General features: G+C 43.5%; 1 protein-coding gene and 1 long non-coding RNA gene across 3 annotated transcripts; one reads left to right on the top strand and one right to left on the bottom strand.

Moving 5' to 3' along the window:
- The first annotated feature begins 35 nt into the window (after positions 1 to 35).
- Positions 36 to 8876, top strand: KCNJ2 (potassium inwardly rectifying channel subfamily J member 2). Of its 2 annotated transcripts, none has more exons than XM_032320763.1 (2): positions 36 to 446; positions 6355 to 8876. In XM_032320763.1, exon 2 carries the CDS (start codon positions 6569 to 6571, stop codon positions 7850 to 7852), a length of 1284 nt encoding a protein of 427 aa, XP_032176654.1. In that variant the 5' UTR covers positions 36 to 446; positions 6355 to 6568; the 3' UTR covers positions 7853 to 8876. The 2 variants fall into 2 exon arrangements, with proteins under 2 accessions (XP_032176654.1, XP_032176653.1); XM_032320762.1 differs by lacking the exon at positions 36 to 446 and adding an exon at positions 1130 to 1326.
- Positions 38 to 1040, bottom strand: LOC116577494. The gene is made up of 2 exons (XR_004280520.1): positions 879 to 1040; positions 38 to 614 (listed from the first exon to the last, which is right to left on the bottom strand). It is a non-coding gene; the product is annotated as an uncharacterized LOC116577494 (long non-coding RNA).
- Positions 8877 to 18549: the final 9673 nt, after the last annotated feature.

Consider the following 18549-nt stretch of genomic DNA (forward strand, 5'->3'; position numbering starts at 1 on the left):
AACATTACACACACACGCAGGAATTTCAAACTCTGTGTAAGGAAGACTCCTAAATGTATTGCGTCCTTTAAGAGCAAAGCTTCGTTATGACACCACAGTACTCAGAGGTACACGCACTCACTCCATTTACACACAGACACACACACGGACACACGGATCAATCTGCAAAGTTCCAGGATCCAGACGCGGTTAACACTGAAGCTGACATAGGGTTTTTTAAAGGGTCTGCATGCTCTTGCCTGGTTGCTGGGAATTGAGGCTGGGAGGCGCTGATGCGAGGGCAGAGCTGAGTGTCTGTAGGAGTTGCTGTTCCAGAAAATTCATTACTCTAATTGCTCTGATTTTAGATCAGTAGAGCGTGCCGGGCGGTGGTGGAGAAAGCGATTGAGGGCGGACAGTGCGAGAGGGAACGAGTCGTTCACCCTTCCGAGAAGTCTGGGCGCTTTGTAAGTAATTCACCAGCAGCCCGGAGCAGAAAGAGCCCAGCGGCTCTGCAGTTGCAACAGTTGTGCGCGTCTAAATTCCAGCCGGGTTCCGCGCGCCGGTCCCGGTCCCGGTCCCAGTCCCGGTCCCTTTCCCCGTTGGACTCGCGGCTCCTCCGCGCACCGCAGGTTCTGCGGGGAATTCGGACGTGGGGGCGGGGTGGCGTGCGGGGGGCGCTGGGTGGGAGCGAGGGGAGAGGGAGACGCGCCTGGGCTGAAAGGCAACCCTCCCCGCCTGCAAACGTTTCGCCCGGCCCTGCCAAAGGAGCAAGCACGGCACCGCCGCCCCCGAGCAAAGGGAAAGGGAAGTGTCGGGCTCGGAGAGGGCTAGGAAGCTTTGCCCAAGGCCACGCTGCAATTAGGCAGCCGCAAACGCCCGGCCGCGGAGCTTCCCACCTGCTGCTGCTGTCCCAGCTGGGGCGCCACCTCCTCCTCCCCGGCCGGGGCCGGACTTCCAGACCCGGCCCGGAGGGCGGAGGGGTGGGGTGGGGGGGGGGAGGAAGCGGCGGCAGGTTCTCCTCGCTGGCAGCGTCGCGGGACGCGGGTGTAGCATCGTCCCCTCCCCGCCGCGGTTCCCGGGGCCGGCCGTGCAGCCAGGAGCGCTGCGATTGGCTGGCCGGGGCCGCGGGGCGGAGCCAGGCGGGCCGGTATCTCAAAAGAGCCCAGGATATTGCAGAGCGCACTGGAGCCCTGGCCAGCGCGCAGCCTTCCCCGGCGCCGGCAAGCTGGGTCTTGGGGATTCTGGTTTGCTTTGGCTCACTCGCTTTTACAAACTACTGGATCTTACATGCCTCTGTACCCCCCACTTCCACTTCATGTCCCCATGCTCCTGCGCCAGCAACAGGTAAGGGCTGCTGTGTGTTTTCTTCCCTCCTTGTCTCCCGCTGCCTGGGTGTCCTGGGGAGTGGACTCGGGCCGCCCGCGGTCCCCAACCCTACCCTGCACCGCTGCTCCAGGGGTGCCCAGCTGTCACGCTGCTGTAGCGCTTCCCGACGCTGCGGAGTCCCAGATCATGTCTATAGAGTTTGTGTGCGCACCAGAACATCCCCAGAGCTAAAAATACTGAGACATGCTTGGAACAGTTGAGCAATAGGAACAGATTTCTCCGCAGCATCTGTTTGTGCTCATTACTTCCAATGCACCAGCTGTAGCGAGATACTGAGTTTGGAGACAAGGGCGAGGGAGCCTGTGTTCGATTCTTGCTCGAAGGAAGAAAAAAAAAAAAAAGGCGGGGGCTGGGGAGTGCTTCTAGAACACTGGTCTCAAACCTAGGCAGACTTGGGACTCAGCCCTAGTCTTGATCCTTCGCGTCTTTTTTTTTTTTTTTTTCCCCTTTGTCATTGCTTCAAGTGTAGCGTCGAGTTCCAAACAGAGCGAGCGTCTCAAAGTTGCTTTGCTGGGGAAAGAGAGAGCGAGCCCGAGTTGGATTTGAGCCCGAAGCCCGCAAAACTTTCACATCCTATGGTACTCTCTCCTAAGCAACGTATTATTCTTAGTAATAATAGCATTAATTCCTAAGTTGAAGACAGCGTGGTTTCAGGAAAGCACAGTGGATTCTGCAAAAAGATTGCATCATAGCATAGACTCGTCATGACAATTGAAAAAAAAAAATCGAGATAGGAAATGGGCAGTTTAATGTCTGAGCCTGGATGAGTCTTACCAGTGCGATGGTAACTAGGATACTGCTGTGAATCCTGGGGGTTTTCATGGTCTTAGAACTTACCTGTTAGGAAACAGGGCATTGAAAACGTGTTTGGGGTATGCAAAGAATGCATATTGCCTTTTATCACTTGCTTTCTTTTCCCATTAATAATACGCTGTTAGATTTCCCTCTCACTAACCAGTGCCCTAGGTCTGCTGTATATTACCTGTACACTTGTTAACATTTCCCAGCTCACTTACACCCCCCACCCCTAATGCTTTATTTATATTTGCCAATAGCTGGAAAAATCTCAAGGCTCAGGAGTAAGAGATGTTACTACAGGGATGGTGAGAGGGGTCAAAGTTGGGGTCAAGGTCATTTAACGTTACTTTTAACCCGTCTCCCTCCTGTTTTGCCTATACTTTCTTTAAACTTATTGGTATCCGTAGGAATATTTGTTCTAAACTCTTGTGAATTTGGCCTTTTTTTTTTTTTTTTTTTTTTTTTTTTTTTTTTTTTTTTGGGCACACCATATATCTACTCTCTTCTGATGCCCCAGGTGTAGCATCTCTGGGTAGCTGTAAAGTCCTTGTATGACTTCTCAGTAGCATGGAAGATTGGCCACATCTTTACCTGAACAGATAGACTGTTGCAGGGTTTTTTTTGTTTTTGTTTTTGTTTTTTAAATCACCAGATACGTGTATTTCTCAGCATTCGCAAATGCTGAGTGGTGGTCCGTGCACTGCTGAATATAGATTTTAAAGTGCTCATAGAGATAAATGCCGATCCTCTGCCCTTCCCTCTGCCCTTCCCTTCTTCCTCCTCCCCCTCCCCTCTGTTTACTGAGCTCCTAAGAGGTTGCTTTGCTAGCAGTTGTGCCCACATAGCAACATGTGCCCAGAGCACACTCAGGCTGGTCTATATGGCGTCAGCTGGGGAATAACTGCTCTGAACACTCATTAGCAGACCTCTGTCTCAGCCCAGCACACTTTCTTTTACTGTCCTTATTTGCAGTCCACAAACACTCTCACCCATTGCACACCATGACCATATTATGAGATACATTTATCCTCATGTATTTGTCATAATTATGTTTTTCTAGTTTCCTATTGGAGATATTTCCTATATGGGAAAAAAATTATTTAGATGCACTCGTTTATACAGTGTTATCTCCTTGACCTTGAATTGATCTATAGGACTCTCTCTCTTTAACATCTACCTAAGACTGAAATGGCTGAACTATTTTTTTCCATTGCTTATGCTTAATTTTGGCTCAGCCTATAAATAGTCTTAACATGAACAGCACCACATGTAGCCTCTCAATTTCCCAGAAATACTTTCTACCTCATGGGTGATAGCCTGGGTAAAATGATTATTTGTATCTATGAGATTTACATCAGGCCCTTGAATATTTTGGCGGAGAGGGAATTTACACGTTGTCCGTCAAATCAGTTATGGTTTCTCCTGAATTGCACCCATCCAAGGAGTCGGATCACTTAGTGTTCTCATCTCCTTTCAATCAAATGCTTCTCAAAAGAACTCTTTTGAATATAGGCCTAAAATAAAGTTGCACAAAAGCCCTATTCTGAAGGAAAGTTTTTTTTTTTTTTTAGTGAGAAAAAAGCAGGCAAGGAAATTTTCTGCTTGCCTAAAGCCACTTGGGCATGTGGGCAGGTCAGTAAGGAGAGCGTTCTTCTTCATGAACTATTAAGACAATCACCCCAGCAGACTGGCAGGTTCCAGATTTTTGCTATGTAGTCAGCTCCCCAAAACTCTGAAGACACGTAATGTGTGTGCACACATATACACACACAATCTGTTTGGGAGTGTATTTATTTGAAGTGACAGAAGCTTCCACTTTGCCAGAAAAAATCCCCCCCCCCCTTTCCAGGCAGAATGGTAAAATTTCTAAATGATGCTCCGCATGTGGAACAAATTCTGTCATTAACAGTGGAAATAAGACAATAAGAGTCATTCAATACAGGCGCTTTTCAAAGTTCTAAAGGCAGGAGGCTCTTGGTAGGGAACTGGTATTGTGTGTTTTATGGAATTCAAACAAAAGTCCTGGGGTCACGATTTTTGGGAGGTCGTAATTCAGTCTTTAGATTTCATATGGTTGTTATGCTTTAATCTGGAAAGAGTGCAGAAATAAGTCAGAAGAAATTTGAAACTGTCTACTCACGGTCCCTAATGGTAACTCAGATGGAAGGGTTGTTTTGAATCATGAAAAGGGAATTTCTTGGGGTCAACTTATAAGATTCTGAAGTCATTCAGACCTCAAGATACAAGCACTATTTAAATGAGGCCTCCCTGCCTTCCCCTTTTTTTGGAGAGTACACCTGCATCTAGTGTTCTATTATTACATCTCTCAAGTTTTGCGCAGACATCCTCGGCAATTTCATATGAGCCCAATAATCTGAAATCACTGTTAAAAAAAATTCCTCCCATGTCCAGGATCTAGAACCCTGAGGGATAGGAATCTTATTTCTTTTGTCCAAGTACAAACTTCATAAGGAAGCAGACAAAACATTGAAGCAGGTGGAAGACTGGGAAGGCACAGTAACTTCTTTTTATAAAGTAATTCAAAGGCACTTTCAAATCGGGCATCATTTACGTGTCAAAAGCTGCCAAAATGTAACACACATTGCAATTTTCACAGATGACTAATCTCAGGAAAAATGTGTTGGGGCACATTCTTGCATAATAACTTGGATAAGGAGGGAGAAGTGAAAAGACTGTAACAAGGCATTTTCAAAGACAATGCACCTTACCCCCTCTTTAAGGGGGTGTTCAGAAATGAGATAAATGATTTGCGTGATTTGTTTGCAGGTGGCTCTGCTGAAATTGGTCCTGTTAACTACTTGATCTCAATGTGGTTTTGGGGGAGAACGAAAAAGTGGAGTCCTTGTTATCAGGGCTTCAGCAAATTTCTGCTCCTTTCCATCTGTTTCCCATTGTCCTCCTTTACTAGAGGAGATGGACTGGGTGGCTGGACCAGGGGAGAGTCACTGGTTTTTCGTTCTATGCTGTATTCATTTTGTTAATTTCTGTTTGATGCAGGGAAACACTTCGGACTTTATCTTAGACTTTTGTGAGTCAAGGAAAAAAAGTGAAAGAGGGGAAGTTGAAGTAAATAAATCGCTTTTCTCGAGGTTAGGATGAGGCTAGAGGAGAAAACTGAAAACTACTGTTTGTTCACATTAGGTAAAGGTGAGTGCCTTCTCCATGGGAACGTAGAGCAAACAGCAGTGCTCGAAGTGAAAGTAAGCTGACTGACAATTATGATCCAGTCCCACAAAGTTGTCTCTGTTTGGGAAAACACAGAATTGGACCCACATGAAATGAGTTCCTGCCTTATCTCAGTTCGCTAAAGACCTGGTCCTTTGGCACAAAGGTGCTTACTTCCTAGCCTGTCATTACACATGGCAGTCCCATCTCTGGAGAATTTCAGGACTCATCGCTAGGCAACAGACTCGCTCTTTATCCCCCAGAGCAAACCTACGCCTTCAAGTCAGAATCACTTGCACTAACAGAGATGTTATCAGGCATTTCTGCAAAGTGGCTGCTTGTAGTGTGTGAGGTGATGAAACAAGCCCAAACAGTCTTCAGAAACTGGGACCGATTTCAGATCATTATAAGGGCTGTAGGCTCAGTTTTTTTTTTTGTTTTTTTTTTTAAATTATCATTTCAACAAAATAGTCTTTGCCTTCTGATTTCCATCATGTCATCAAGGGCTCCGGTATTCTCCCATAATGCACCTGCACCTCAATTAATATTAACATTCTGCATTGATACGAACTGTTCTCTAGACATGTTGAGTTCTCAAAGCCTTGTGACAAACCTTGGACTAAGCAAGTCTTTCTTCTGCTTAATAACTTGGGACCCTAGCAAGTAGGGGAAGCCAGAGAGAGAATAAGAGAGGTTTATCTGTAAAAATGGAATCTCCTAGATTGCTGGAAACAATAGGGGGAAAAGAACCCAAAATATTGATTGAAAGACTGTCCCAAACTATGAACTCTCCCATGTGTAATAACTTTATGCTTTTAAATACAATAAGAATATTTTTAGGGGATGAAGAAATGAAATACCTTATAATTTACTGCAGAGTATTTTTATCTGTATCTGGCTATATTTTGCTAGGAAATGTCGTTACTTAGAGAGCAGGACCCATTAATAATGACTTCTTTTCTAAAGAATAATGTCTTTTTTTGTTGTTGTTGTTGTTTTCAGGACATGCACTCTGGATGTCAGCTGAGTTACTGAGGTAGCTTTGCATGTCAGTAGACAGACCTTGATAGACCCTCAAGGCTCCTGGAAACCCCCATCTCTCCTTCTTCTTTTTGTGTGTGTCCTCACTGAACATTCAAAACTGTTTCTCCAAAGGGTTTTGCAAAAACTCAGACTGTTTTCCAAAGCAGAAGCACTGGCGTCCACAGCAGAAGCGATGGGCAGTGTGCGAACCAACCGCTATAGCATTGTCTCTTCAGAAGAAGACGGAATGAAGTTGGCCACCATGGCGGTTGCAAATGGCTTTGGGAATGGGAAGAGCAAAGTCCACACCCGACAACAGTGCAGGAGCCGCTTTGTGAAGAAAGATGGCCACTGTAATGTTCAGTTCATCAATGTGGGGGAGAAGGGACAACGGTACCTTGCAGACATCTTTACCACATGCGTGGACATTCGCTGGCGGTGGATGCTGGTTATCTTCTGCCTGGCTTTCGTTCTCTCGTGGCTATTCTTTGGCTGTGTGTTTTGGTTGATAGCTCTGCTCCATGGGGATCTGGATGCGTCAAAAGAGAGCAAAGCTTGTGTGTCTGAGGTCAACAGCTTCACGGCTGCCTTCCTTTTCTCCATTGAGACCCAGACAACCATAGGCTATGGCTTCAGGTGTGTCACGGACGAGTGCCCGATTGCTGTCTTCATGGTGGTGTTCCAGTCCATTGTGGGCTGCATCATTGACGCCTTCATCATTGGCGCTGTCATGGCGAAGATGGCAAAGCCAAAGAAGAGAAACGAGACTTTGGTCTTCAGTCACAACGCTGTGATCGCCATGAGAGACGGCAAGCTGTGCTTGATGTGGCGGGTGGGCAACCTTCGGAAAAGCCACCTGGTGGAAGCTCACGTGAGAGCCCAGCTGCTCAAATCCAGAATTACTTCAGAAGGGGAGTACATCCCCCTGGATCAAATAGATATCAACGTTGGGTTTGACAGCGGAATTGACCGCATATTTCTGGTGTCTCCGATCACAATAGTCCATGAAATAGATGAAGACAGTCCTTTATATGATCTGAGTAAACAGGACATTGACAACGCAGACTTTGAAATTGTGGTCATTCTGGAAGGTATGGTGGAAGCCACCGCCATGACCACACAATGCCGGAGCTCCTATCTGGCAAATGAAATCCTCTGGGGCCACCGCTATGAGCCTGTACTCTTTGAGGAGAAGCACTATTACAAAGTAGACTATTCAAGGTTCCACAAGACTTATGAGGTGCCTAACACTCCTCTTTGTAGTGCCAGAGACTTAGCAGAAAAGAAATATATCCTCTCCAACGCTAATTCATTTTGCTATGAAAATGAAGTCGCCCTCACAAGCAAAGAGGAAGATGACAGTGACAATGGGGTTCCAGAAAGCACCAGTACGGACACACCCCCTGACATAGACCTTCACAACCAGGCAAGTGTCCCTCTAGAGCCCAGGCCCTTACGGCGAGAGTCGGAGATATGACTGCTTCCTTCTCTGGAATATTTACTTTAAAATAACAGTCTGTTGGTCAAAGGCCCAAAACAGTTACTCAGACGACGGTACTGGTGAAGAGGTGGGTCAAGGCGAGTGGCCACAAGGGACCGAGGCTAGCACGATGGTTTCCAAGAAAGACTGTAAGCTCGGAGATGGACATAAAGCACTCATCATGCCTCCCCTCCCCACCCCTCCCCCCCTCCCCGTGACCCAATGGCACATACATGTTGTAGAATAAGTTATGGGGTTTTTATGTTTTGTTTTGTGTTTTTACAAAACTTGAACTTGCAGGCAAGCCTTGGTTGGGTATTTGACTAATCCAGAATGCTTCTCTTTAGGGAACAAGAATGTTTTTAATGGCATAACAAAGGCAAGACTCTGCCTTAATTTTTGAAAAGCTGCTAACTACATGAACACGAATTGTATTTTTGTTGCCGTGTAGTTTTTCTTTCGTGTAATTTAAAAGTCAGTGTTGAACTTTGTTGAAAGCTCATGATATGTGCTTCAAAGTGGCAAGTATTTGGCTATTAAGCTGCCAAAATGAGAGCCTGATTTTTTTGAGGCCAGTAATTTGTTTGCTAGAATTGATTTTTTTTCTCTCTCTCTCTCTCTCTTTCTCTCTCTCTTTGGTTACATAAGGGCATTATGTAACACTAGCCAAATGGTAGCCTCTGGGTTTTGTTTTTTTTTTTGTTTTGTTTTGGTTTTTGGTTTTTTTCTTCCATGATGTTAATGGGTTATCTCAAATTTTAAGTTAGACTACCTAAAATAAATACCAAAGATAATGCACATTTTTGCACAGTGGAGCTTAGACTAAAAAGAATAGAAAGCCCCATGGCTGCCTTGAAATCAAGAAACAATAACTTTGAACCTCAGCAAGACCTTGAACTACCCTCTCCTCCTCTTTCACCTTACTCAGAAATAGAACATCATATGCACAGAGTCTAGTCAGTGTCCTGCTTTTCCGATTTCGCTCTTTCATGCAACTTGTTTATGATAGGGGAAGAAGAAAGGTGAATTAAAATTCACACATATGCAATCAAAATACCTTCTCTTTCCTGCTTGCTAAGACTGGCCAGGTCAACGCACAAGGTGAGAGAAGGTGATGTGCTCTTAGATTTTTTTGGATTTCCCCTTTCTGCACATTCCAAAATGTATTCTGTAAGACTTAGGTTGGAGTTAGCTGGTTCAAAATCTGAGCTACCCAACGTGAAAGACAGACAGGTTTAAACTCTTGTGACTGAATACATGGCCCCAACTGTCAGGACATTTCCAGCTTGATTTCCCCTTGGAGAAGATGCCACGCCTGGCCTCTAGGCTGGTTCTTCCAATCAGCCTATCTGGAGCGGGTCCTCCCACATCTGGGAGGTTGCAGATGTCAGTGGGGGAGCCGGGGCAAGGTGTGGACCAACCACTTTGATGTAACACATCCGCTTAAGTATTCGGGAGGGAGAGGAAAGTGACTTTTTTTTTTTTTTCATGGTAGTGGGTAGGAATGAAAATGTCCCAGTGATTTGGGGTCAACAAGAGCCATACAAAATATAACACAGCCACAGGTGGAGGAGATAATGATCTAAAAGGGTTATTTCTACTTTATGGATGCACATTTGAGATGGGATCGGAACTGACTCTTGTCACCTGTAGAGCCGAAGAGCAGGTTACTAAGGACACATTGTTTTCCAGAAGTCTGTCCTGCCTGGCTGCCTGACTAGATTGAAAAATATATATATATATATATATATATATATATATATATATATATATATAAAATTTTTTTTTCTTTTTCTTTTTTCTTTTTTCTTTTTCCCCTGCTCTAACTCAATCATGGAACTCTTTTTTGGTTTAAAGTTCCTTATGTGTGAAATCTGGGGGTTGCTGACTTTTCTTTTTCATTGGAGTCTCGAAATCAACTCTCTTATGGTATTATATCCCTGTATGCCATTAAAAAACAGCTTGTTCTGGAATTCTGTATTTTGTAAGTCGAAGCGTGTGATGCTCTCTGGGTCTTACACAGCCATCTCTGAAATGCCTTGCTTGCAATAATAGGACAGTGTCTGCTGCTCTCAGCCCTCAAAGCCGATGGGTTTGAAGACTGTGGCGTTCTTTTCCTGGAAACCGAGACAGAGATGTCAAGCAAGTGGTTGCTCTTTTAAATCCAAATCTAGAGGAAGGTTAGGGAAGTTGTTCAGAGAGTTGGAGGAACTGGGATTGGGTGGACAAAAAGAATGGACAGATAAGGGAACGATTCGGCTGTCGAGGGCGAGAGATTACTGAGGGCTTCAGCTGCTGCTATTTCGATATTTTGCAAAGGAAAATAATCAAACCAAAGAGTATTCCGTGATACGTAAATTAAATGAAGATGCAGTGGAGCACGGAGGGGGCCACGAAGAGGGCTCCTTCCAAACAGAGTGCTGCCACTTCAAAAGACTTAAGAGAGTTGGAAGGGGGTGGTCTGGGGGCAGGAACGAGGGAGGGAAATCTTTCAACTTCTTTCTGAAAAACAGAAAAAAAAAAATCTAAAATTTCTGGTGCACAGGTTTGTTTTTGTTTTTGTTTTGTTTTTCCAAGAAAATTTTGCAGAAGCTATGTTTTTAAAGTGTACATTTTATAAAGTTTATCAGATATTTTCATATTTAAAGCCAAATGTAAATAGAAGTCTGTAAAGGAAAAAAAAAATTGCCATAGAAAGTACAATTTCAGTGCAGCAATTTCAGAGAGCTAGTACCTCTATGCTACCGGTTAGCATGGTTTTAGCAAATATTTACCAGCCTTATAAGGTTCGTATTGCTATGTTCTGTTATTTATTTCAGCATGGACTGTTCCTTTTAAAGCTTTTTCTAGTTATTAGTATTTTAACAATTACAAGCTTTAAATGGCAATTTTTTTGGTGTTGTTTTGTTTTGTTTTGTTTTGTTTTGTTTTTGTCAAGAGCCAAGACACAGGTAATGCACAATATTTTTTTGTTGCATTTTACCTTCAAAGCATTTGTCCTTATTGACTGGGTCTCCTTAATTAGTGCACATACATCATTAGAATGAAGTCAGAGGAGACTCGCCGTGAATATCTGGGGTCTGTTCCCAGCTCTGTGTTGCTTCTCTATTGCAAGCAAACTCCCTCACTTCCCCCCCGCCGCTGTTTAATTTACTACTCCCTTTTAAAGATTTTTTGCTCGTATCTGGGTGGGCATTATATTTTTGGGAGGAGGCATAGATACCTGGTTCTCCTATTTTTAAATAAAAGATAGACAAAGTGAATTCTATTTTGACTATTGAGAATGGAATAGTTTTCTAACCCTCTAAGAGTATACTTGAATCAGACATTGTAAGGATGTCAGTACAGCACTGTAGCCATTTCCAAATTCCTGGAGAAAGTCTGTTTTACCTTTTTAAAAAACAAAAACACAAAAAACACTATTCATGCATTATTTCTTCACTTTCCTTCTTCCCCGTGAACCCCCATCCCAAACCCTGACTGTCTATGTGAGGAGCTCTATCCCCCGAATCATGTTACCCATGCAAATGACAAAATGTCAGCTCGTGTTTTATAATAAGTCACTCGGGAAAGGCAAAGAGCTTGTTCTGGAAAACAGGGTGAGTTCTTTCTCACTCTGTTGTCTAATAATGTTAAGGCAAAAAATAAAAGTGTTGCATAGTCTCCTCCCGACTCCCGACTCCTGACTAGAATCTCTTTTCTAGTGACGTTGGGTTTCAGCTCTGGGCTCTGGTGCGTTGAACAGTCCTGGCCTTTGACAATCGTGATAGTTACTATTTTCCCGTTTGCCGTCTTTTTGTATCGAAAAGTCTTCCTATTGTACTGCACAAACCATGGATTGTACATATTTTTATATATTATGTCTTATTTTATTATTTCTAAATAAAAAATTAAAAAATTGAAGACACCCTGGTGCAGGCACCTGTGGGCCTCCTGTATGATTGCTGTAGCATCGCTGAGAAACAAAGCAAAGGTTGCCGAGCCACAGGGCGGAAAGGCTGAGCGTTGGGATGAATAGAGCCATAGAAATGGCCTCAACAGGGAGGGGTGGTGGGTGGCAGATTAGCTTAATCCAAGTTAGAGGAAGTCAAGCTCATATTTTGTTTTTGGACCAAACAGTCGTAGGTCGAGAGGATAGAAAACAAGTGAGAAAACAATACTGATGAAACAAGTTCTAATCTTTAGGTTGAGTCTCTGTTTAATGATAATAGTTTTCCATTGTGGAGCCTAAACTCTGTATGGGGTTCTGCCTTGTAGGTTATCTCAACCCTGCCCCCTCCAAGATTAGGATAATATTCTTCTTGTATTGTGCATTGGGAGTTGATGAAAATGTTTTGTAAAGGGCCAGATGGTAAACACCTTTGGCTCTGTGGAACAGAGGGCCTGTCTCCACTCTGCCCTTGAAGCGCAGAAGCAATCATTGATAACAGGAAAACAAATGTTGTCACTGTGTGTCAATAAAACTTTACTTGTAACTATAGGTGATGGGCCACGTGGGGCCCATGGCCTGTAATTTATCAACCCCTGGTATGGAGGAAACTGAGGCTCAGTTTAAAGCTAAGAGGCCATGGAGGTTGTATTCAAATTCAGGTCTTAACTGCCTCCACGCTTAGTTTAATCCACTAAAGTGCATATTGTTCCAGGACACCAAGTTACCATAGTCTCAGAGAAAATGCCCCTTCTTCTAGCAGATTTGGAATAACTTCACTGCTGTCATACGATTGGAAATCTTGAGAAAATCTGCATTCTGGAATATGGGTTGCTCCTTAATATTCTTTTCTTTAACAAATACTCATGTGGCACTGTGTTTCAAGCATGGTTCTTGAATTCTTTGTAAGTAGTAATTTCATCTTAACAGCAACTCTGTGGAGTAGTCAGTGGTATTATCCCCACTTAAGAAATGAGGAACCAGGACCAGAGAGGTGGAGTGCTTTGTGCAAGCACACACAGCAAGTAGGTATGAGAACCGAGAATTCTAACTGCGGCCATTGAGCACCTGGCTGGGCTTTTTGTCAGTACTCTCTGCTTTTTGTTTGGAGGCATTCTTGGTAAAAGTTTCACCATTTGCCCTGGGGCCTTTCTGCTCCTTAGCTTTTATGTTCCTAAATGATGAAATTGCATTCTGTTTCTGCACATGGGACGCATGAGCCCAGGATTCCAATCTCCTTCAAAATCTTCTCCACCATTTCTCATCCAGTTCTTGGAGAGAGGGAACAACTCACAGAGGGTACAATAAGGGCACTGGTGGTGGAATTTGGGTAAATTTCAAACTTCAGATTAATTTCAGTTAACTAGGAATTGCTTAGTCCTGACTCCAGGCGAAACCACAAAGCCCTGTTACTAAGCCAGTTGCAGTCACCCAGCACATCACACACTTCTGCTCTCTTCCCACTGTAGGGAGCCAAAGGTGTAACCTGAGCTTCTTGGTGATTGATCCCATGGAGCAAGATAATGGTACCTCCGGGCAGAGAGCTGAATGCGATATGGCCCTCACCTCTCCTTTGTAAAAATTTTTATTAAATATATGTGCAAAAAGAAAAGACAGAGGTGGGATCTGGGTCCTTCTGAGAAGCTTAGGTTTCTTTTCAGCGACAAACAAAAACCTCCAAATGCTGGCCTTCTGAAGCAGTAGCAGCCCAGATCACACTTGCAAAGAAGAAAACAAATTTCCCTCTAGAAATTTCCATCTTAGAGCTGGCAGAACGGATTAAGTCAATCAGATTTCCTTCCCCAATTTAAATAAATTGGTGCGTAAATAAAGGAAGGCTAGCTCTACCGACTTGTAAAGAACCGAGTCTGTGATCATATTTCAAGAACCTAGAGCCTTTTTTATTTTATTTTATTTTTTTCCCAAACAGTTCGGGTTAAGGGTTCTCGTGAGCTGATGATTTGAGCCACTACATGAGGACTGTTATCATGACTTCAAAAATTGCCTGATTACAGGGGGATACCCACAAGGCACCAGCACAATCCTATCACTGCTTCCAGAATAGGGTGACCACCTGTCCTGGTTTGCCCGGGAGAGAGGGGTTTCCCCAGACCTAGGGCTCGCCGTGCTAACACTGGGAACGTGCTGGACAAACCGGGATGAGTCAGTCCCCTGGTTTGGAAGCTAGAGGAGCGGAGTGTTGGGGAAGGAAAGGAGAGATGCGGTCAAGAAGAATATGAACGGGGAGGAGTTCAAAATCCAACACAGGAGTGTTATTAACTCATAAGAATAATAATGATGAATAATTACCTCTAAGTGTCTTTCTCCAAATAACTGGAAGTTGTTGCCTCAAGGGCATCCGTTGTTTTGGAGGAATGGTTTTCTAAAATATTACATAATTCTCAGTGTTATTTCATGCTTTCTTGTGGCACACGAGCTAATGGGTGGCGCTCTGCTTATTGCAATGTGTCTGTAAATTTTGTCCGTGAAATCATCAACTGCTGTTTCGTCCATCGCCAGAGTCCCCTAGCAGGTCATTTAGGGTCTTTGCTTCCCATCTGCTGTGCCCAGGAAATAAGATAATCCATTCTAAGGACTATATGACGAACATCAGAATGCCAGCCAGGCAAATCAGGAAAGGCACAGATGAGACATCAAAGTTTGGCTTTAATGGAGGGACCATAGGGTGACTGCACTCATTTTCAGAGTTTGTTGTTGTTGTTGTTGTTGTTGTTGGGTTTTGGGGGGTTTTTTGTTTGTTTTTTAAATTTCAGGTTTCAGATTATATGCTAAGAGGTTGGGGCCGGGAAGGGGTTTGGGTTCTAGAAAAATCCTATTCAACTTGACCAGATAGTTATTGAAGAATTACGATACACTGTGGGTTATTCAAAGTTTTCTACATGGACTTGGTCTTATGTAGATCATAGTTTAGAAAATGAGCCGTGCTGATGGATATTCGTTTCTGTCTGGCAGCCGAGAAAAGCAGTTGAGTTTCAGATATAAGAAATTTATGTATAATAACAATAGTTCCCAGTTGGGTACTTGCATTAGGCACTACACAAAGATAAAATTTTTACCCTCCATCTGCAGGAATCCTCACTTCCTTAAGTATTTTTTTCAGGGATGTTGCCATGGAGTCAAATATTTTTGCAACACCTTACTGGGACTTGCTTATTGGTTTTGCAAAAATTTTGCTCCCAAGGATGCTGTTCTTCTGCTTCAGGCTGAATGACCCCTCTGACCCCAGTCTCTGCTAAGATTAGGTCTTCGGAATCACACTTCCCCTATCCTGACACGTGGGCAGAAAAACATCCCTTGGGCAAGCGTCTGGGTTCACTCCTGGTTAACAGAGAAATGAACCAAATCTCACAGGGTAAGAGTTTTATTTGGATTTTGTTTTTCAAATTTTGCTAATACATTTCCACACCTAAGGCCCCAGTGAAGCGATTTTTCTTTGATCCTGCAGGATGTTCCCCTAACTAGGGTATCAGAGTTTCTTTTAAAATCTATAAATAGCTGCATTAGGGGTTTAGACACAGACCCGTACCAACAGATTATTTACCAATAGGGAAATGTCAAGTGAGTGCGCATCCCGGAACAAAATACTCTTGGCAAATGTGCTCTCCGATGGCAGCCATTCATGCAAAAACGAGGGAAAGTCGAATCAGCCATTCAGAGATGCTCTTCACTTCTGTCGGAAGCTCGTTGGGTGGCCATAAGATCAACAGCACTCCTCCCTGCCTTTTCCAGAAGCAGCCAAAAGTTGCAGCCTGCATGTTTCGGGCACATTCTGTCAATGAGGCAGCTGAATAAGATGCCCCAGCGTTGCCATAGAAACCCCAAGAAGCCTCGAGGCACCTTCTCCCGCATCCTCTTTAATTTCATCTGAGTGACTTGATTCAAGAACCAAAAATAAAAAGTGCACAAGGATGTCATTATTTAAAAAGCTGTTTTCGATGATAAATACAGTATGTACTTGAGCCTCAGCCTGCTGCTCGCTCCTCCCTTCTATTTCGAGACATTTGAACTCTTCAGAACGGGAGTCTTCATTTAAGGTTTAATGGAAGTGAGCCCAGGCTTGCCAAGATAAGGGGATGAGGCTGTCTGCTGCATTTCTACCTTTTCCCAGCTCATACTTGACATCTGAATGTGAAGGTTTTTGAAAGAGGGTCCATTTCTAGTGTCTGTTCATTTGGTATTAGCCCCCCTGGACTCACCAGGGCCTACTGAAATCTCTCTGCCTTCAGGCACTCCCTGGTATAAAACATTCTATAGGTTTAGGATCATTGTGTAGGTTAACAACAACAACAACAACAGAAAAACAAAAACAAAAATAAAAACAAAAAAACTGGTTGGGAATATGCCAGAAAAGCATTCAGCGGAAAAGCCAGCTAACAGAATTCTTCTTCTTCTTCTTCGTCTACTTCCTTTTTTTTTTTTTTTCCCCCAATCCTGTTGCTACTTGCAGTACAAGCTCCTTTCACAATGAAGAGGAGAAGGAGGGAGACACACAGAGCTCAACAGCAGTCCTATTGTAATATTTCCCTAGGAGAAAGGGTGGGTACAACAGTGACGGTCCCTGTTTTTCACCCTTCTGATGGGCTAATGGATCAGAAGAGAAGCTTACCTCTTCTCCCTCCTCTTCTGTTCTGGAAACAAGACCATCCGGAGCCCACCCGCTGGCTTGATTTGAAAAGCGTTGCCATTTCCTGGTAGTGATTTGCATGAGCTGGTGTGCGATATGGAATATACTCAAAAAGGAAAATGCAAAGGTACAAGGTGTGTCGGATAAGCAAGAATACGACGTTCCTTGTGGTCTGTGCATGTGCCTATGAATACGTTCTCTTGGTTGGGAGGACTGGGTACACCCGTTCACCATGTTGCAGAGTGTGTGGGTCCGACACTGAGGTTCTCTGCAAGGCAAATGATTCCTTCCTGTGGATAAAATATGAAAGAATCTCCCTGTTTTGGAGATGGCAGCCTGCAGGGAAAAACTGGCTGGTTCAACTGGTGCCATCAGTAAAACCAAGTTGGCTGGGTTGCTAATGCTGGAACAAGCGACATGCTTGCAAAACACATGGAGCTGAAGAACTGGCTTGCCAATCTAAGGTTGGAAATGTTTACTTTAACGAACCTGGAATTCTCAGACCTTTGTACCTAGAGGTACGTAACAACTACTCAGAGGAGGTTATTACTCTGTCCATCTTAGTTATTATACAAGATAAAAAGAAATCTGAGCAGTTGCAAAGTTGCCCGTTGCTAGCCAGGAGGGTCTTACTAATCCCATGGCCATTTTGATCAGCATTTTCCTGGGTTTTAGGGGGTTTAAAAAACAAAACAAAACAGGGCACTCCTCGTGAAGGGGGCAGGCGGCAAAGATAAAAGTCCTTATTGAGATAGGACCTGCAAGATGTTTTTTTTGTTTTGTTTTGTTTTTCTTTTTTTCCTGTGTTGAAAACCCTTACTCAACCTCCCATATGAAATTTTCTGCAGAGCCCACATTGCTTAATAATGGATTTTTAAATCATTTTGGAAAGACTCAAAGAGGAATTGAATTCTAGTTGTGGGTCGATGTGGGGAAAACAAAACCCAAATCAAACCAACACCAGCAACGGCAACTAAAAACCAGAAAGGGTCCATCTGAACTCAGAGCCAAGCAGATATTTAAAGCTGTGTTTGAGGAACCTCTGAGTGGGTATGACCTGCCTCTGGGTACAAAGGTCTGGGAATTCTAGATTTTAGAATCCAGTTACTTTTGACTTTCGAGCCTTGGTTTGCTCGTTAGGAAGTAAGAACAAAAACAGAATCTTGTGAGATTTTAAAAGGAGATAGTGTTTGTAAGAGTGTTTTATGATTGAAAGTACTGTATGTGTTAGTTTTATATTTGTAGTAACCATTTTTTAAATTTCCTAATATAGATCATCTTTTCCCCAAATACAAAACATTTGTCCATCACCCCTCTCCATTCCCCCCTCCTCAAAAAAAAAAAAAAAAAAAAAAAAAGAGAAAGAAAAAAGGAAAGAAAAATAAAAAAGAAAAAGAAAGAGAAAATTGCCCTTTCTCATTTTGGAAACATTCACCATCTAGCACCTAGAACTATGATGTATGGTGGAGATTTAAAAGTACTCTTTTCAAAGAGCTTGCCGCGGGGTGAGGGGAATGAGACCAACAATCACAGTAAACTAATTTTAGATTTCTATATTTGTGCTCTGACTTTAACACTCAAGTCAAAAAGACCTCCACTATAGTGTCTTTGCAAGAGATGTAAGCCTACTCTTCCCCACCCTTGCCGAGAAAATCTATGGCATTACCTGTCATGTTATATTATATGGACTAAATGCCTATGTGTTTTTTTTTTTTTTTTTTTTGTACTGGAGTTTATAAGGTTGGAGTTTATGCACCTGGACCCTGGCACTACGTGAAGGAAAGGCGTTGTTCTTGGCAAAATGCTCAGTAACAAACCTATCAGATTACAGAGTGGATTTCCTTTATCTTGGGGCATTGGATTCTATTCAGGGGGCAAGAAGAATAGGATTTCACAACTTGTTAAGACATGCTAGCTATTTCTTCTTCTCGTTCTTTCTGAGGGAAGAGTGTAGTCTCTTGGCATACCTTCTAGTAGGGTCAATGCCCAAACAAGGAATGCGTTAGGTACCCCAGATGGGTTCTGCTGAAGAAAATGGCTTCAGCTGGCCAAAAACACAGCTGCTTTCCAAGTACAAGAAGCTGGAGCTGATCTAGGGTGACCTTGCTCTGTCACCAGGGA

Source organism: Mustela erminea, chromosome 18 (assembly GCF_009829155.1).
Source record: "Mustela erminea isolate mMusErm1 chromosome 18, mMusErm1.Pri, whole genome shotgun sequence".
NCBI classification, from domain to species: domain Eukaryota; kingdom Metazoa; phylum Chordata; class Mammalia; order Carnivora; family Mustelidae; genus Mustela; species Mustela erminea.